At 40.5% G+C, this 21,184-nt stretch overlaps 1 protein-coding gene across 1 annotated transcript in view; it reads left to right on the top strand.

The window, feature by feature from the left end:
* The window catches only part of tmem63ba (transmembrane protein 63Ba), a 163,752-nt gene extending 146,503 nt beyond the window's left edge, over positions 1–17,249 (top strand). Inside the window, exon 24 of the mRNA XM_060925387.1 lies at positions 14,652–17,249. Within this exon, the coding sequence (XP_060781370.1) occupies positions 14,652–14,804 (153 nt within the window). The 3' untranslated portion in view covers positions 14,805–17,249. The remainder of the gene's footprint in view (positions 1–14,651) is intronic.
* Positions 17,250–21,184: the final 3,935 nt, after the last annotated feature.

The raw sequence follows: 21,184 nt of genomic DNA, 5'->3' as shown, positions 1-21,184 counted from the left end.
TCAAACAAACTCTACGGGCGCTTACATTTTTTTCAGGTTGCAAGACAAACTTACGGCTAACGTGCGTCTTTCTCCACGAACAAAAAAACCGCAGCGATTTGGGAAACGCCAAAAATCGCACGGCCAAAAAATCGTACGTCCGGTTGTGACCTAGGCTATAGTGTAAGTGAATGTTTACTATGTAGATTATTCATCAAGCAGCATCAATGCACACTAACATGAGATAATTGCTTCCACGGAACTCGATCGTTGGCAAGCGCGTTCAGGGAATTTATATCAAGACCTGTCCATGCTGTGATGTTATCTCTCCATCAAGGTTGAGAAACAGGGTTGTCGTCCCCGGTTTCTCTTTCCATTAATCCTGCCTTCCAAACAGATCTTGCTGACGCCACAATCCATTCGTTTTATATGGCTGAACAGTTTGAGTACTTTTACTTTTGATGACAGAGGTGATTACTGGCAGTTGGGTTATTTGTCTAAGATCTTAAATTTTGACATGGTCTGAGAGTTTGGTGTTAGTCATAAGTTGCATTACGTGATTTTGAAAGACTTCCAGTTTCTGTAGTGCAGCAGAAATCCAGTTGACGCATTCTAGTCCATATAAAACTACAGGAAGAACATGGGTGTTGTAGATGTTTGATTTTAGGTGGTATGGGATCCGTTTTGAAGTTAGTGCAATTTTGTTCTTATCAAAAGCAGCCCAACCAAGTCCGAGTCTATGGTTCACAGCTATCATTCTGTCATTTTTTTTTTTTTTTTAAGAGAGTTTGTGTCCAAGGTAGATAAATTTAGAAACTTGCTTTACTGGTTTGCTGTATATCGTAAGGTTGATGTCTGGATTAGATTTGTCTGTTGTCATGCAGTCTGTTTTTGATGTGTTGATATATAGTCCGACTTCTGCAGCATGTTTGGCAAGAGTTAACAAGCTTGTAAGTCCTGACAGGATTCATTTATTCCAGAAATCTCATCAGCGTAGCTGATTGAGAATCCAAATTGACGTTCATCTTCAGTTTTAGAGAGTATTGCGGTGATTACAATGCAGACAGAGGTGGACAAAGTACCCAAGTTCATTACTTAAGTCAAAGTACAGATCCCACTGGTCAAATGTTACTCCAATACAAGGAAAGTTGTCCAGTCAAATTTTTACTTGTGTTAAAGTACTGAATTACTTGCTTTTAAAAATACTTGGGTATTAAAAGTACATTTTCTGTCAATGCATTGTTGTATTATTGCCACAACGCTTACAAAACCTAACGCCTCTGAAGCAACTGACTGGATTTACAAAATGAATGCGTGCTGTGCCATCATGGTGTTTTAACATTAAGCTACGCGCCACCTGACATGCTAGCAAACGCTTTTCAAACTCAAAATCATATTGGGTAGCTAATGCTACTAGAAAAGAGAGATTTCTACAGTGGTGCTTGAAAGTTTGTGAACCCTTTAACTTTTCTATATTTCTGCATAAATATGGCCTAAAACATCAGATTTTCACACAAGTCCTAAAAGTAGATAAAGAGAACCCAGTTAAACAAATGAGACAAAAATATTATACTTGGTCATTTATTTATTGAGGAAAATGATCCAATATTACATATCTGTGAGTGGCAAAAGTATGTGAACCTCTAGGATTAGCAGTTAATTTGAAGGTGAAATTAGAGTCAGGCGTTTTCAATCAATGGGATAACAATCAGGTGTGAGTGGGCACCCTGATTTATTTAAAGAACAGGGATCTATCAAAGTCTGATCTTCACAGCACACGATTGTGGAAGTGTATCATGACACGAACAAAGGAGATTTCTGAGGACCTCAGAAAAAGTGTTGTTGATGCTCATCAGGCTGGAAAAGGTTACAAAACCATCTCTAAAGAGTTTGGACTCCACCAATCCACAGTCAGACAGATTGTGTACAAATGGAGGAAATTCAAGACCATTGTTACCCTCCCCAGGAGTGGTTGACCAACAAAGATCACTCCAAGAGCAAGGCGTGTAATAGTCTGTGAGGTCACAAAGGACCCCAGGGTAACTTCTAAGCAACTGAAGGCCTCTCTCACATTGGTTAATGTTCATGAGTCCACCATCAGGAGAACACTGAACAACAATGGTTGCAGGGTTGCAAGGAGAGAGCCACTGCTCTCCAAAAAGAACATTGCTGCTCGTCTGCAGTTTGCTAAAGATCACGTGGACAAGCCAGAAGGCTATTGGAGAAACCTTTTGTGGACGGATGAGACCAAAATAGAACTTTTTGGTTTAAATGAGAAGCATTATATTTGGAGAAAGGAAAACATTGCATTCCAGCATAAGAACCTTATCCCATCTGTGAAACATGGTGGTGGTAGTATCATGGTTTGGGCCTGTTTTGCTGCATCTGGGCCAGGACGGCTTGCCATCATTGATGGAACAATGAATTCTGAATTATACCAGCGAATTCTAAAGGAAAATGTCAGGACATCTGTCCATGAACTGAATCTCAAGAGAAGGTGGGTGATGCAGCAAGACAACGACCCTAAGCACACAAGTCGTTCTACCAAAGAATGGTTCAAGAAGAATAAAGTTAATGATTTGGAATGGCCAAGTCAAAGTTCTGACCTTAATCCAATCGGAATGTTGTGGAAGGACCTGAAGCGAGCAGTTCATGTGAGGAAACCCATCAACATCCCAGAGTTGAAGCTGTTCCGTACGGAGGAATGGGCTAAAATTCCTCCAAGCCGGTGTGCAGGACTGATCAACAGTTACTGGAAACGTTTACTTGCAGTTATTGCTGCACAAGGGGGTCACACCAGATACTGAAAGCAAAGGTTCATATACTTTTGCAACTCATGGATATGTAACATTGGATCATTTTCCTCAATAAATAAATGACCAAGTATAATATTTTTGTCTCATTTGTTTAACTGGGTTCTCTTTATCTACTTTTAGGACTTGTGTGAAAATCTGATGTTGTTTTAGGTCAGATTTATGCAGAAATATAGAAAATTCTAAAGGGTTCACAAACTTTCAAGCACCACGGTACATTCTGTTTATTTGGCAAGATTATGCTAAAACATTTCTGAAAGGACTTCAGATAAGTTAAAGTTATTCATGTTAGCGTAACTCCGTTTTTACATGCTAACTAACAGTGTCCAAGTTAACTAGCTATGCGTTAATGTTAGTCGTGGACAAGGCGATGGCAACTTGGCGGGGAAATCCATAGAAAGTCATTTGACTAACCAGCCTGCTATTGTAACGTTATCGCTAGCTCTAAAAGCACAGGCAACTTTGTTGCAAGCTTTCTCTTGGAGTAAAACCTTTATATACCTCAATCTGCTCCCGCAGGTTGAACAGTGAGTTTTTGTAGGCCGTGATGTGGTTTGTTTTAGGTAAACAAAGCAAACATTTAAAATGAAATTAATCTTTAATCCTTTCAGAAAACTGAAACATGGGTTCTTGGTAAAGCCCTGGGTGTGTGTGTTCTCCAGAAGAATCGCCTCCTTCCATTCTGCCATCAACTCATCGTGTTCAAATAATGCTGCTGAGAAATCATTGATCTTGATATACAGTCTATGGATGTGACGTGACCCTAGTGATTACTGATCGGCTGTTTCAGTGTCACCTGCGGAAAAACCAGTCACGTTTTAGAAAAGGAAAGGAAAAAAACATCCACTTTCAAAGCTGCTTCATAGTAACAAGGACCTTGATAGAGATGTAGCGGAGTGAAAAGTACGGTACGATATTTGTCTTTCAAATGTAGTGAAGTTAAAGTCATAAGTTTCCAAAAAAAGAAATACTTAAGTACAGATACTCAAAAAGTGTACTTAAGTACAATACTCAAGTACCGTAAATGTACTTCGTTACTGTCCACCTCTGAATGCAGAAGAGTATAGCTGAGAGTACATCTCCTTGTTTCACTCCTTTAAATATATTGACAGATCTGGAGGTGCCAGTATCAGTCTTGAATGTTTTTGAATTATCGTAGATGAGTTTTCATAGGTTTACGTATTCCTTGTTGATTCTGGTGCTTTCAAGAAATTTCCATAGACAGGGAATCTTCACACTATCGGAGCCAGCTAACGTTCATGACAACTGTAATGTCTCGAAACAGTGATTAATATGGCCAATGTTGTGGATTTAACCAAGTAGTGTAGAGAAAGGGGAATTTACAGTGAGAGCAGCCATGTTAGTTTGAAGTAACTCCGTATACAGGGAAGAAAATGGTATTCGAGCTGACAAGTTGAGGAGGTGTTTTCAGCGGCTTTTAAGAGGCGTACGTGGGAAATTACAGGTTGCCTCGAATGCAGCATTAAAACCACACAGATGGTGGACTTCCTCATTCAGTTACTTGTTCATGAATGATCTTTCGATTACGTTCATTATGTCTTATATTAAATATAGTTAGTTTTTTTTTTGTTTTTTTTTTTTATCAGACATCTAATTTTTGGGTTTGTTTACCTGACATGTTTCGACGTACAACTTCCGTCTTCCTCAGAGTGTCACCGGATGTTAACTGGTGACGCATCTTTTATCAGCTGCTGTTTCTGAAGGCGTGGCCTTCCTGTCTGGTTTGACAGGTCGGTCACGCCTTATACTGTCTGTTCGTCCCCTGCAAGATGTGACTCCAGGTATGGGAGAGCATGTATGCTCCCTCATCCCGGTTGATGGTCCTCGGGCTTCGCTTACGGATCTCTATGGCCTCCCTGATCCAGCGCTGATGTTTGTTATCTTCTGTGCGGATGACTCTGGCATTCCCCCAGTCCATAATGTGGTTTTCCCTTTTACAGTGATCTGTTATAGCTGACTTATAATTTTCCTGTTGTGCCTTTTCTTTTATTGTTCGGGTTTGTCTTGTAGCTGTCTCCTTTTCGCACTCTTTATGTTCACGTTTTCTTGTGTTGAAACTCCTTCCTGTCTCCCCAATATAAGTTTTATTGCATAATTTACATGGAATCTCATATATGGTGTTGCATCTGTTGTCCGGATGTATTCTGTCTTTGGGATGCACCAGCATCTGACGGAGTGTTGTGTGTGGTTTGACAGGTGTGTTAATGTTGTATTTCCTCATTACTCTTTGAATGCGTTCAGTTATTCCCCTGATGTATGGTAATGTAACTACTCCCCTGTGTTCTTGTTTGTTGGTTTGTTTTTTCTCTTTCTTCTGTGTTTTGTTGTTCTTAACCTGTTCCGCCCCTTTGGATATTGCCCATTGTGGATATTGACATGCCTTCAGTGCGTGTTGTATATGTTGTTCCTCCTGTTCTTTGTCCTGTGGATCTGTAATTATTGCTGTGCGTTCATGTAATGTTCTAACTACGGATATTTTGTGCATTATGGGGTGTTCGGAAGTCCAGTTTAAATATTGGTCGGTATGTGTGGGTTTTCTGTGTACTTTTATTTTTGATGTCCCCATCTTCTGTGTGTTGTATTTTTAAATCCAAAAATGCTATTGACTGCTCCGTTTCCTCTTCATGTGTGAATTTTATGTTGCCGGTATTGTCTATAGTATTGAGATGGTCGGTAAGTTGTTGAGTGTGTCCCCTCTTTACTTTTTCCAATATGTCGTCCACATACCGTTTCCAGAGTGTTGGTCTGTATTCCGCTGGTATTGTAGTGAGTGCTTTCTGCTCCAGATCCTCCATGAAAAAGCCGCACATGATGGCTGATAGTGGGTCTCCCATGGCAAAACCTTCCTTCTGTCTGTAGATTGTATTCCTGAACTGAAAGTATGTGGATGTGGCGATGAATTGAAGGAGCTGAGTGATGTCTTGTACGGTGAGGTTTGTGCGTTTCCTGAGCGTCCTGTCTGTTTTTAATTTGTCTTGTACTATCTGTATGGTGGCTTCCGTGGGTGTTCTGGTGAAAAGAGATATGACATCATGTGAAATGAAAACTTCATCTTGCTGCATTTTGATGTTTTTTAGTTCTTCTGCCAGATGTTTTGAGTTTTTGCAGTGTTGGTCTGTGAGTCCTAGTAATGGTTTAATTATTTCGGTGAGTGCTTTTGATAAGTTGTATGTGACTGAACCAATGCTATCTACTATGGGGCATAATGGTGTTCCTGGTTTGTGTATTTTTGGTGTACCGTAAATCCTGGGGATGACATTGGCTGTGGGTACTAAATGATTGTAATCCTGCTTATCTATTTTATTTTCATCGAGTAGTGGTTTGAGTAGTGCTTTAAGTTTCTTTTTCTTGTCTTCTGTTGGGTCTTTTTTTAATATTTCAAATGCGTTGTCGCTGAGTAATTCATTCATTTTTCGTTCATATTCATCAGTGTCCATAATCACTGTTGTTCTGCCTTTATCTGCTGGGAGGATTGTGATATCTTTATTTTTAGCTAATGTTCTCATGGCTTTGGCTTCCTGTTTGGTGATGTTGCTAGGTGGTGGTTTGGCCGTTTTCAATATACCAGCTATTGCGTTTCTTAGTGCTGCTTTTTGTCCGTGATCCTGAATTTTCTCACATGCTAATTCAGTTGCCAGAATGAATTCGTCGTGTGGTATATGGTTCGGTGTGACAGCGTAGTTGAGTCCTTTTGCTAGTATACTGCGTTCTGCTTGTGAGAGTTTGTACCTTGATATGTTATGAATCCATTTGTCGTTGATGTGTGCGTGCTCCGGTTCTGCCTTCTTTTTCTGTGCGATGAGTTTGTCCAGTTTTCGTATTTGTCGGGTTTTTGTCTCTGTGAATTCCTGTTCGTGTATGTCTGCCAAGTGTCCGTGTATTGCCATTTCCATTTCCTTGTTTTGGGGAAACCGGCGTTTGAAATTTTCCGTCTCTCTGTGTAGTTCGCTGTTGATATTATTTAGTTTATCCGTTGTGCACCGTATCCGTTCTTTTACCAGAGTCATCCGCACTTTCCTGATCATCTTTTCCGCGTTTCTGGTTGGAATCGGGTTCTTGATGTTCAGGCTGGCCGGTACGAACAATAAAAGAAAAGGCACAACAGGAAAATTATAAGTCAGCTATAACAGATCACTGTAAAAGGGAAAACCACATTATGGACTGGGGGAATGCCAGAGTCATCCGCACAGAAGATAACAAACATCAGCGCTGGATCAGGGAGGCCATAGAGATCCGTAAGCGAAGCCCGAGGACCATCAACCGGGATGAGGGAGCATACATGCTCTCCCATACCTGGAGTGCCATCTTGCAGGGGACGAACAGACAGTATAAGGCGTGACCGACCTGTCAAACCAGACAGGAAGGCCACGCCTTCAGAAACAGCAGCTGATAAAAGATGCGTCACCAATTAACATCCGGTGACACTCTGAGGAAGACGGAAGTTGTACGTCGAAACATGTCAGGTAAACAAACCCAAAAATTAGATGTCTGATAAAAAAGAAAAAAAAAAAAAAACTAACTATGTTCATGAATGAGTTATCGAGGTTGGGTCTATCTACAGGATTTGTTATAACACTTTCTTTCGGTCACCTGGAGCTATTACACTGGGCAGCATTACACGGTAGTCAAATACCGTTTAAAACTGTCAGTGTGAGCAGCTAGTAAATGCAAATAACATATTTAAGTAACATCAGTGTCTCAAAAACACTTGAAGAAAATAACGTCCTGATCAGTAATCGATACATCAGTGTTTTATGACATCCCTAGATTTAGTGCAGCACTTGTTTTTTTTGCCAGCAGTTATTTTGCTATAATATACAGTTCCAGTCAAATGTTTGTTTCTCTTTACTTAGTTGAGCAGTTATTGTATTAACTGGGGCAAGAAATCACACTAACTTTTGTCACCTGTTAATTGAAAAGCGTTCCAGGTGACTACCTCATGAAGCTGGTTAAGATAATGCCAATAGTGTGTAAAGCGTCATCAAGGTAAACGCTGGATACTCAGAATCTAAAATGTTCAACTTTTTGTGTTTGCCACATAATTCCATACATGTTCCACATGTTATTTCATAGTTTTGATGTCTTCAGTGTTGTTCTGCAATGTAGAAAATGGTTAAAATTAAGAGCGCAACAATTAGTCGACCAAAATCGGCTACCAAATTACTTGCCATTTAATTTAATAGTCGATTAGTTGGTGACGTCGTCACGTGTGTGTGTTTCGCACTAACTAGGAATGCTTTGACATTTTCATTTTCGCTTACAGTGGGGCAAAAAAGTATTTAGTCAGCCACCAATTGTGCAAGTTCTCCCACTTAAAAAGATGAGAGAGGCCTGTAATTTTCATCATAGGTACATTTCAACTATGAGAGACAGAATGGGGGGAAAGAATCCAGGAAATCAGATTGTTGGATTTTTAATGAATTAATTGGTAAATTCCTCGGTAAAATAAGTATTTGGTCACCTACAAACGAGCAAGATTTCTGGCTCTCACAGACCTGTAACAACTTCTTTAAGAAGCTCCTCTGTCCTCCACTCGTTACCTGTATTAATGGCACCTGTTTGAACTCGTAAAGACACCTGTCCACAACCTCAAACAGTCACACTCCAAACTCCACTATGGCCAAGACCAAAGAGCTGTCAAAGGACACCAGAAACAAAACTGTAGACCTGCACCAGGCTGGGAAGACTGAATCTGCAATAGGTAAGCAGCTTGGTGTGAAGAGGAGCAATTATTAGAAAATGGAAGACATACAGGACCACTGATAATCTCCCTCGATCTGGGGCTCCATGCAAGATCTCACCCCGTGGGGTCAAAATGATCACAAGAACGGTGAGCAAAAATCCCAGAACCACACGGGGGGACCTAGTGAATGACCTGCAGAGAGCTGGGACCAAAGTAACAAAGGCTACCATCAGTAACACACTACGCCGCCAGGGACTCAAATCCTGCAGTGCCAGACGTGTCCCCCTGCTTAAGCCAGTACATGTCCAGGCCCATCTGAAGTTTGCTAGAGAGCATTTGGATGATCCAGAAGAGGATTGGGAGAATGTCATATGGTCAGATGAAACCAAAATAGAACTTTTTGGTAAAAACTCAACTTGTCGTGTTTGGAGGAGAAAGAATGCTGAGTTGCATCCAAAGAACACCATACCTACTGTGAAGCATGGGGGTGGAAACATCATGCTTTGGGGCTGTTTTTCTGCAAAGGGACCAGGACGACTGATCCGTGTAAAGGAAAGAATGAATGGGGCCATGTATCGTAAGATTTTGAGTGAAAACCTCCTTCCATCAGCAAGGGCATTGAAGATGAAACATGGCTGGGTCTTCCAGCATGACAATGATCCCAAACACACCGCCTGGGCAACGAAGGAGTGGCTTCGTAAGAAGCATTTCAAGGTCCTGGAGTGGCCTAGCCAGTCTCCAGATCTCAACCCCATAGAAAATCTCTGGAGGGAGTTGAAAGTCCGTGTTGCCCAGCGACAGCCCCAAAACATCACTGCTCTAGAGGAGATCTGCATGGAGGAATGGGCCAAAATACCAGCAACAGTGTGTGAAAACCTTGTGAAGACTGACAGAAAACGTTTGACCTCTGTCATTGCCAACAAAGGGTATATAACAAAGTATTGAGATTAACTTTTGTTATTGACCAAATACTTATTTTCCACCATAATTTGCAAATAAATTATTTAAAAATCAGACAAAGTGATTTTCTGGATTTTTTTTTCTCATTCTGTCTCTCATAGTTGAAGTATACCTATGATGAAAATTACAGGCCTCTCTCATCTTTTTAAGTGGGAGAACTTGCACAATTGGTGACTGACTAAATATTTTTTTGCCCCGCTGTAAGTTAACAAACGCGTGATGGCAGCTTCAAAAACAAACCTCCAAAGTATGGGGGCATTTCACACTGAACTCTGGGGGGAAAAGATTGTGAATTGCGCAGTGTGTACGGCTGACCTTCACTGGCATGGAAGCGCATCCTGTATGTCGGAGCATCTGAAGAGGAAGCAGATCAGCTTACTGGATAAAGATTCATCTCAAGTTAGTTAGCTAATGTTAAAAGTTGTCTTACTTCATGTAATGAGCTGTAACATTTATTTGAAATGCAGATTCTCTTGGATTGTTAATGGAGTTGGAACAGAGAAGCAAGTAACAATCTGTTATTCACAACGAACCTGTTCGTGGTCCAAATGACATTTACAGTTTTAAACGTCGCATTGTTGTCATAACGCTATGGCGATGTTTATGGCTAGAGATAGTGTTGCTGCTGACTGCACAAGTCTTGAATTTGATCTTTTCTCGCTAAATCTCAAAGAAATTTCTACACTTCCTGTTTCTGCATGTGACCAAAGTGAAATGATTTATGGGTTTGTTCTCGTCAGAACAGTACACTGCGAGTTGGCCTAGTGGTTAGCATGTCCGCCTCTCGATTGGGAGATCGCGAGTTCTACTCTTGGTCGGGTCATACCAAAGACCATCGTTAAAAAAAAAAAAAGCACCTACTGACTTCTGGCAAGGCACGCTGCAATACCGTACAGATGCGAGTGGGGAGTCAAACTCTTTTTAATGTTTTTAATGCAGGTAGTAAAATGCAGGTGTTTTTAATGCAGGTAGTAAAAACTGGCATTTTTTAGCAAAAAAAAAAAAAGTTCATTAACCCTTTGATGCAAAACACATACACACCCCTTCTACAACCCCGATTCCAAAAAAGTTGGGACAAAGTACAAATTGTAAATAAAAACGGAATGCAATAATTTACAAATCTCAAAAACTGATATTGTATTCACAATAGAACATAGACAACATATCAAATGTCGAAAGTGAGACATTTTGAAATTTCATGCCAAATATTGGCTCATTTGAAATTTCATGACAGCAACACATCTCAAAAAAGTTGGGACAGGGGCAATAAGAGGCTGGAAAAGTCAAAGGTACAAAAAAGGAACAGCTGGAGGACCAAATTGCAACTCATTAGGTCAATTGGCAATAGGTCATTAACATGACTGGGTATAAAAAGAGCATCTTGGAGTGGCAGCGGCTCTCAGAAGTAAAGATGGGAAGAGGATCACCAATCCCCCTAATTCTGCGCCGACAAATAGTGGAGCAATATCAGAAAGGAGTTCGACAGTGTAAAATTGCAAAGAGTTTGAACATATCATCATCTACAGTGCATAATATCATCAAAAGATTCAGAGAATCTGGAAGAATCTCTGTGCGTAAGGGTCAAGGCCGGAAAACCATACTGGGTGCCCGTGATCTTCAGGCCCTTAGACGGCACTGCATCACATACAGGCATGCTTCTGTATTGGAAATCACAAAATGAGCTCAGGAATATTTCCAGAGAACGTTATCTGTGAACACAATTCACCGTGCCATCCGCTGTTGCCAGCTAAAACTCTATAGTTCAAAGAAGAAGCCGTATCTAAACATGATCCAGAAGCGCAGACGTCTTCTCTGGGCCAAGGCTCATTTAAAATGGACTGTGGCAAAGTGGAAAACTGTTCTGTGGTCAGACGAATCAAAATTTGAAGTTCTTTATGGAAATCAGGGACGCCGTGTCATTCGGACTAAAGAGGAGAAGGATGACCAGAGTTGTTATCAGCGCTCAGTTCAGAAGCCTGCATCTCTGATGGTATGGGGTTGCATTAGTGCATGTGGCATGGGCAGCTTACACATCTGGAAAGACACCATCAATGCTGAAAGGTATATCCAGGTTCTGGAGCAACATATGCTCCCATCCAGACGACGTCTCTTTCAGGGAAGACCTTGCATTTTCCAACATGACAATGCCAAACCACATACTGCATCAATTACAGCATCATGGCTGTGTAGAAGAAGGGTCCGGGTACTGAACTGGCCAGCCTGCAGTCCAGATCTTTCACCCATAGAAAACATTTGGCGCATCATAAAACGGAAGATACGACAAAAAAGACCTAAGACAGTTGAACAACTAGAATCCTACATTAGACAAGAATGGGTTAACATTCCTATCCCTAAACTTGAGCAACTTGTCTCCTCAGTCCCCAGACGTTTACAGACTGTTGTAAAGAGAAAAGGGGATGTCTCACAGTGGTAAACATGGCCTTGTCCCAACTTTTTTGCGATGTGTTGTTGTTATGAAATTTAAAATCACCTAATTTTTCTCTTTAAATGATACATTTTCTCAGTTTAAACATTTGATATGTCATCTATGTTCTATTCTGAATAAAATATTGTATTTTGAAACTTCCACATCATTGCATTCCGTTTTTATTTACAATTTGTACTTTGTCCCAACTTTTTTGGAATCGGGGTTGTAATGCACAACATGGGTCAAAAATGACCCGCGTTCATTTTCCAGGTTATTTCATGCTGACTGAGTTTTTCTTTGCTCTATCTTTTGAAATCAATTTATTTTATGATTGAATATTCCAAGTATTCTTTAAATATCTTGTTTGTAATTACCACAAATCATTAATTTAATTTTTTCTTTCCTACTTTATGAACAAAAATACTTTTTATATTACTACACATGGGTCATCCAAGTGTGATTTAAAATTAAATGTCTTAATAGTATAATAATAATTTGTTTCAAGTAATTACTTTAGCAGTGAATGGGGCCAGTTATTTATTTATTAACTATGTAGTTAGCCAAGCCAACTACAATAAAATTAGCTAACTAAAGTAGAATATGTCAACAGCTCGGTAGCTAATAGTAATTACTTGTATTTCTGACAAGTAATCTACTCACTCTCAAGGGAACCTAAACATAATCCATTTTTTTCTAAGGTAATGTTAGAACAATTGAAAAACATTACTTACATGTATTAGATGGGCAAAGGGCGCCGTGCTGAGCTGTGAAATGTCTGACACAAGCACAATTCACAGTTCCCACCAAACGCTGGAGTAAATGCATGCGGGTCGTTTCTGACCCATGTGTGTAAACTTGATGTAGAATTACAAAAGGTGTGCTTGTTCATAACTTAAGAAAGGAAAAATAAAAATGATGATTTGTGCTAAACAAAAACAAGATATTGACTGCATATTTGGAAAAGTAAATGACAAAATGAATTTATTTCAAAAGTATATCATAAAAACACTCAGCCATACATGAAATAACCTGGAAAATGAATGCAGGTCGTTTTTGACCCATGTTGTGCATTAGAAGGGTAGTGATATAAAAAGGGTTTTTATTCAAAAAGTAAGAAAGGGGGGCGGCACGGTGGTGTAGTGGTTAGCGCTGTCGCCTCACAGCAAGAAGGTCCTGGGTTCGAACCCCGGGTCCGGCGAGGGCCTTTCTGTGTGGAGTTTGCATGTTCTCCCCGTGTCCGCGTGGGTTTCCTCCGGGTGCTCCGGTTTCCCCCACAGTCCAAAGACATGCAGGTTAGGTTAACTGGTGACTCTAAATTGACCGTAGGTGTGAATGTGAGTGTGAATGGTTGTCTGTGTGTCAGCCCTGTGATGACCTGGCGACTTGTCCAGGGTGTACCCCGCCTTTCGCCCGTAGTCAGCTGGGATAGGCTCCAGCTTGCCTGCGACCCTGTAGAAGGATAAAGCGGCTAGAGATAATGAGATGAGATGAGAAGTAAGAAAGGAAAAAAATAAAATAAGGGTGTATGATGATCAAAAACAAGTTAATTGAGGAATACCTTGAATACTGAATGATGGAATTAATTTATTGCAAAGATATAGAAGATAAAAACTCAGCCGGGTCACTTTTGACCCATGTTTTGCATCAAAGGGTTAAAAGATTGATTGATTGATTTTTTTTTTTTTAATGAAGTATCCATATTTATTGTCTTCATTGTTAGTTAGCATATGCATAAAAAAAAAAACCTCAAGCTAAATTTAAAAGCTGATAGCTAAAGAGTTATTTGGTAATTGGGTGATGGATAATCTGAATAAACAATTATTCAACTATCAAAATAGTGATTTGTTGCAGCCCTAGTCAAAATACCGAAAAACCTATGAATGACTAGGTGGCCAAACTTTTGACTGGTCCTGTCCGTTGGCTCTTTTTGTCTAGTCAGACAGTCATAGCAGTTCACGTCAGTGTGGAAATTGTCTTCCATCACTGCAACGTCGCTTGTGGCTGATACGGCCGATGTTGGATCGGCAGAGGCGGTTGCAGTGGCTGCAGGTGAGGTTGATTGGTGTTGCCTGTCTAGTCCTTTCGTGTCTTCGTTGGCATCTCCTCTTCCGTTGTTCTGCTAGCTCATCTTCGTATCTTGCGGCACCGGTACGTACTAGCATGTGGCTCTCTCTCTGGCTAACCGTTCCCAATTTCCGAAAGGAATGTGGAAGTCCTTCAGGGTTTCTTTGCATACATCCTGGTAGCGCAGCTTGGGCCTTCCAAGGGGTCTGAGGCCTGTAGCCAGCTGGCCAAACAACAGCTGCTTGGGAATTTGGTAGTCATCTGTTCTGGACACGTGGCCGAGCCATCTCAGTCTTCTTTGGCTGATCGTAGTCATGATGGTGGTCAGGCCTGCTCTTCTCAGTACGTCGGTGTTAGTGACTCTGTCCTGCTACTTGATGTTGAAGATCTTCCATAGACACCTAAGATGGTTTGTGTTTAGTGTACTGGTCCTGTACATCGTGAATATATATCATATATTGTACAAAAGTATAGTGATGTCATATTGCCCAGCCCCAGTAGTGAGGCACACTCTACTGATAGAGAAACACTAGAGCTTGTTTTTCAAGGTAGTCAGCTGTGGATGTTGGGGAAGTATAGGGATTGTTGATTCTTGCTGGAAAAAAACACAGAAGAATAATAAGTATTTGCAAAAAAGGAGGAACATTCTTCCAATCAGTTCCAGTCATTTCACATCTAATTGTTTTCCCCTTTCCCTCAGCAGAAGTACATCGCTCAGGTTCTGCAGGAGCAGTGCCCAGAGGAGACGGGCTCCGGGAGTGCCGATTACGAGCTCGTCACGCCAGGCTCTGCTGTCAACGAGGGGGATTTCCAGTCAGGGGAGGACAGTCTGATCGAAAACGAGGTGCACCAGTGAGGCACACCACATTTCATTCAGTAGAGCTAAACGGACTATTAGATCAAAGGCAAAGACACTGGACTGAGATCGGATAAAGCTGTGCTCCAGGACCCTTATGTTGTCCGGACTGAGGGTGGGGTGGGTGGGGGGGGTTGTCACACTTGGATAAGTTCCTTCCTTTGGGCTTGGAGGGCAGCTAGCAAACACTAACAAGGCTTTACCATTTCCTTTCTTACTTGACATGGATAAAGCAACTTGTGGTACTACACACTAACTCGCATCTAATCAGCTTCACTGAGGCACTTGCACTGCCTCATATCAACTTGCTGACATCCGGTACGACTGGCTCTCAATCACCTGCATCACCTTTGGATGGAGGAACCTGTAGTGGGTGCAGACCCATTCCTTCTTTCTTGAGCATTACTGATGATGTTTTTGGTTTTGCTTTTCCATATATCCTTTTGATCATAGTATTTATGCATTATGCACCTCTTCTGTGTTACAAGTCTGACGTTTTTGATCAGTAGGTTCATGGGTTCAGAAATGTAAACTGTTCTCTGAAGGTGAGTATTCACCTGGACACACTCCAGCTTGTTCTCTTTTTGGAAATGCAGGGTTATCTTTTTTTTTCTCTCTCTCTCTATTTAAAAAAAAGGTGTGTGTCAGTTTTGTAGTGATGAGCCAAACTGATAATCTTAGGAATGTTCTTTGCTGTTTTGTCTGCAATTTAAAAAGAAAAAAAAAACAAAATGAAGCACGCACCAAGTACAGCAGTGTTTTAAAGCTGACCTAAACACAGAGCCGTAGTGGCTCTCCTACCATACATATACCATCTCCCCGAGTTGTTTTAGCACTGCGTGGATCCGTGCTGAAGCAGAGCCGTCTGTCCAACAAATCACTGGATAGACTGCGGGTTATTAATGAGATGAGGGTTAGACGGCAGAGTCACTCTCATTCATAATGGGGTTTACTGACTGTGGGGTTATAACACTGATCTAGATGCCTTTACTACCTGACTGTAACGTGATCTTGTGAACCCTTGATTTTGTTAGGGGTTCTCGAAGACAGATTTTACGTGGTCGTAACTTCCTTGCACGTTCTAGCATGAGAGTTGTGTATTTTACTTTCCTTTTTTTTTTTAATGAGGGTGGGGTACTTTTTGTTTAAAAAAAATACTGAATGTATATGTAATTATTCTGTTGTTTAAAGTAAGGACACAACATGATCAGATCCCTTAATTATAATTTTTTTTTTTTTAAACAGCAAAATCCTCTCTATTCTTCCACAAATTCTGAACAGTGTAGCAATTAACATAGCCGATCACTGAATGCAACTTTTTATGTCCTGTGAGACAAAATGCAAACTTGAAAATGCACAAAAAGTTTGATCCTGAGTCATGCTGCCATCTTTGTGGATTTCAATTTGTCCAAACCTTTATAAAAGAAGCAACTGAAGTATCATTGTGGGACATAAGAGCAATAAAGAGAAAGTGAGTGTATCACTGCAAAATCACATGCCATAATCACAGGTTATGGCTGGTACTGAAAAATTCCTGCTGAATAATTGTCTGTGTATTTTACTTGTTTACATGAATTACTGTCAAATGTTTGGCCTGCTATATTCTCTCATGAAACCATGGTGAGTAGTTTGTGAGCCTATGACTACACATTAGGAGAGATGATGCAAATTTTTCTATACTGACACTTGAAAAATGATGTAAATCCTATAATCTCACTAATTTCTGAATGCCACTGATGCTTGTACTCATGTTCCAATGGCAGTGATGCTGCTCCTCGTGTTACTTTAAACATGACTCATGGTGATGTAAAACACTCGACCGATGCCGCATTGGTTCCATTATTGGATATTCAAGTTTTGTCCTGGGGATTAAGGAAATCCCCGTGTTTGTTTATCTGATTAATTTGTCGTTGTACCTCTAAGGGGATGTTCGCCCCTGTAGATGATTTTAAACTCATGAAATATGAACTGGAGGCTGCACTTTACGCACACATCTCTATCGATGTTTGTTTCTGAGATTATATTTATTTCCCTTGCTACAGTTTCTCTTTGGAACAGGAGACCACTACTTAATTAAAGTGGAGCTGTTGGAACTACTTTGTGTGTGTGTGTGTGTGTGTGTGTGTGTGTGTGTGTGTGTGTGTGTGTAAATAGTCACTGCACTGCTCTCATGAACACTAAACTGTGGCATTACGGACATGTGTACAGCTCCAATGTAGTCAATCAGGTTGGTGTGTGTTTGTCCCTATCCCTCTCAAGAATACTAAGCATCCGTTTTATTGTGACAGCTGTGGAATGAAAACAGTGCTACTCTGGTCTCGAGGTTTGTGTGCTTGGTTTTTCTTTTTCACTGTAGCTTCCTTTGTTCCACAGAAATCTTTTTATAATGTCCACTTCAGAGCCTTCCATGTCTTTAAACAATAAATTCAGCTTTTACTACTAAAACTTGAGTCAACGTTCCTCTGAACATTTTACTTTTCTAAGTCTAAAATCTGCCTCATCGCCAAAAAGAAAAAAAAGTTGTGGTGGAATCAATAGGTCGGTAGGTGAGTTGATTTCCATATTACACACAACCTTCAGGTAATTGCTGAAAACTCACCCCTTCCAGGAACACTTGAATGCAGATAGTCACGTTTATTTTTATAGCGCTTTTAACAACAAACACATGGGTGCAGATCACGGGGGACATGACACACACACACACACACACCCCAATTTCTGAAAAACATGAATTGTCCCCCCAATAAAAATCCCCTAAATTATTCAAAATTGTACAAACAAATGTATTTTCAAACAAATGATTCCCTGTGCAGTACTTTTTGAATGATGTGGTGAGCCTCTACGAAGTTGTGATTTATGGTCGCATGGTATGAGTTGCATACGGGCAAAAAAAAAATCACTTTTGTGTCCCCCCAATCCTGACATCGGATCTGCACCCCTGAACAGACATTGTCACAAAGCAGCTTTACAGAAATTTTAAAGATTTTAAACATGAGCTAATTTTATCCCTAATCTTATCCCCAATGAGCAAGCCTGTGGTGACGGTGGCAAGGAAAAACTCCTTCAGACGACACGAGGAAGAAACCTCAAGAGGAACCAGACTCAAAAGGGAACCCATCCTCATTTGGGTGATGACAGATAGCGTGATTATAAATAACTCGCTTCTATAACAAAGTATAACTGTGTAACCAGGAAATTCATTATAGTTTTAACATGAAATCTGTTTTGTTGATGTTTATAAACTGTTCATTGATGGAAACTTGAGTGCAAAACTGTTTGTCAACTGTAGTCCTCAGCCATAAAAGCATTACTCTAAATGTCCAGAGCATCTTCCAAGTGTGACTTTCAACTTGTCCGTATGAGGCCGTCCTCCGCAGGAGCGATGTGATGAGACTCCAGCCAGACACAGGGCATCAGGATGGATCAGGTGAGTCCGAGATACTGAAACTCATTAAGAAATTGTAACGTAAAAACCTGGGAGCTGCTCAAGTCCTGGACCGATCCTTTGGCCCAGGATCGTATCGCACATTGTATGATTATTTGTTAAATATTCATCACAAGACTGCTCATGGTTTTCATAAATGCATCTTAAGGACTCATCTTATTGTTGGTTTTTGGAGGTGAGAGGAAAACTGGAGGAAACCCTTACAGACATGGCAAGAACATACAAATCTACAGACAAACAAGAACCTGAGCTCAGGATCAAATCAGAGAGTCACATGTGTTTCCAAGTCTGAGAGACAGTGGGTGCGTTTGAACAAGACATCAAGGATTGTTCAAAATTGACCAAATTCTCATTTCCTGTCTTCTAAGTTGCCTTCAAACTGCCTCCAGTTGAAGGAAACATCAATGCTCAAAAAACCGATTGTCCGAGACGACTAAGGTCTGTGCAAGGACGAGTAAAACCTTCATGGTAATCGTCCAGTCAGACGACAAAAGGTAGTGCTGGCAACCTAAGCAACACGAGCGCTAAGAGAGCAGGGGACCAGTATAAAGTAGCTTGTCTTGTTTCACAGGAAATGCATTAAAAGGTTTTATTCGTCAACACAATATATAAAAGTACAAAAATATTTTGAGGAAATCATTCAAATTTCCTTGTTTTTGGTTATAATTCGTCGACGTATACGTGTGTTCGAGTGTACTGGAAAAGACCGGCTCAGAGGAGTCCATGTAATGACGTAATTGGCTAAGGGCAACGAGGGTCAAGGACATCGTGTGCCAGCAGCGTGGTTGAAGCGGGCAGGTGTCAAACTTGGAACTTTTATATCACGATTGGAGTTAATAATAAACGATATCACTGAATAATGTTCCTTACCTCTAACCTGTATTAAGATTTTTTAATTGTTTTTGATGGTTTCATATATTTCGTAATGATATCATTTTTATTTTCTAAATATTTATCAACATACCGCCATTGTGGCGCAAGAACCTATGATTGGTGGACAGCCGACAAATGGTGCCTCCCATTGGTTGTAAGTCTTGACATAAAAATTGTAAACCCATACGGGACCCGCTGATTGGCTGTTCACATACTGAAGTCAAGCGGAGATGTCCGGCGGCTGTTGTCCGAAGAAAACTACAGCTAAAAAAGCTCTGCTACTGGATTAATTGGATAATCTTAGTCAGAAAGAAACGAAGGATAGATACACACATAAATTAGAGTTTATTAGCGGTTCTGATCCGTACAAAATTCCTCGAAATGACTGGCGTGATGGTGCAGATTTGTAGCCTAGCATTAGCTGCATGTCGGAATATACTTTCTTTTTCCTGAAAAGTCCTGACACAGAAGAACAGTTTTAAAAAACTACAGAAGCAAGAAAACCACCTTTGTGTAAAGACTTTTTCCCGACATCAGCTTTTGGGAACAGAATGTTGCAAAAGCTAAAGCATTTACTCTCAAAGGACTCTGACCTAAACTGAGCGCTAGATGGTATCCCCACCCCTCCATGTCTCAACAACCCCACGGACATGTAGTTACACAGCTATCTGCACTCTGTCATTTATACAGCGATGCTTATTATTGTTAAAAACAATATCTGAAGTGTTATTATTTGTAAAATAAAATATCTTGCTCCAGGCTTTCAAACAATATTGTAAAAATTTTATTTTATCTAATCGTGGATGGTACAGTAATTACAAACACTAACAGAATCAGCACATTCCAGTTGTAGCTGTAGTCATATCATAACTATAATCATTCTTGTAATAATAATTTCAATAAACGGTTAATGTTCAGTTCCCTTTTCATTAATTCTCGAGTCAAAGGCACAACTGAGTCACACAGGTGGATCAGTGTGTAACGGACAACAATTTTATCCAGAATAGTTTTTCCTGCCTTAGTCAATTTATTTCTATTTCACATGTGTGCAGCTGTTGTAAAGTTCAGTGTGTTTGTGTCGAACTCTCTCGAACTGTAGGTTCATTTCTACACTCTGGTTGCACGGTGACATTTTGCACAGGACTGTGTTTCTTTGATAACAGAAACAAAGCTCCAGTATTATTATTATTATTATACTCCTTCAAAACTCTCCACAGCTTAATATACCCTAAATTATTCATTCCTCTGCTACATTATGCTGCTTCACCTATAAAATAAAATAAACTGTATTCTGTCCTCTCCAAAATAAGATAAAGCTTTGGGCAAGTGGAATTGTTTTTCCGGCAAGTAAGGCTGGGAGATTTTTTCGAGGACTGAACACTGTGGCAGCTCTCTCAAGCAATGGAAAAAATAATAATGATATTTAAAAAAAAAAAGTTGGCAGACTGAACACAGAAAAGTGATTTATGTATACAAATAAGTTTGGGGGCTCTTTTTTTTTTTTTTTGGCTTACCTTTTTAAAAAGCTACTTCGAAATAAACACTACCATTTTATAACCCTGCAACTATAACCAAATAAATTTATTTGATATGATTTGTTGAGGGGCGGCATGGTGGTGTAGTGGTTAGCGCTGTCGCCTCACAGCAAGAAGGTCCTGGGTTCGAGCCCCGTGGCCGGCAAGGGCTTTTCTGTGTGGAGTTTGCATGTTCTCCTCGTGTCCGCGTGGGTTTCCTCCGGGTGCTCCGGTTTCCCCCACAGTCCAAAGACATGCAGGTTAGGTTAACTGGTGACTCTAAATTGACCGTAGGTGTGAATGTGAGTGTGAATGGTTGTCTGTGTCTATGTGTCAGCCCTGTGATGACCTGGCGACTTGTCCAGGGTGTACCCCGCCTTTCGCCCGTAGTCAGCTGGGATAGGCTCCAGCTCGCCTGTGATCCCGTAGAACAGGATAAAGCAGCTACAGATAATGAGATGAGATGATTTGTTGGGCATCTGTTAGCTAATTCTTTGGTTTAGTTACAGGGCTTGCTGACATCACGTTACTGTAAATACTATCCTAAA

The sequence above is a fragment of the Neoarius graeffei genome, chromosome 7, assembly GCF_027579695.1.
Source record: "Neoarius graeffei isolate fNeoGra1 chromosome 7, fNeoGra1.pri, whole genome shotgun sequence".
Taxonomy (NCBI): Eukaryota; Metazoa; Chordata; class Actinopteri; order Siluriformes; family Ariidae; genus Neoarius; species Neoarius graeffei.
Note: the sequence above shows the minus strand (reverse complement) of the source record. Positions and strands in the feature narration are given on the sequence as shown.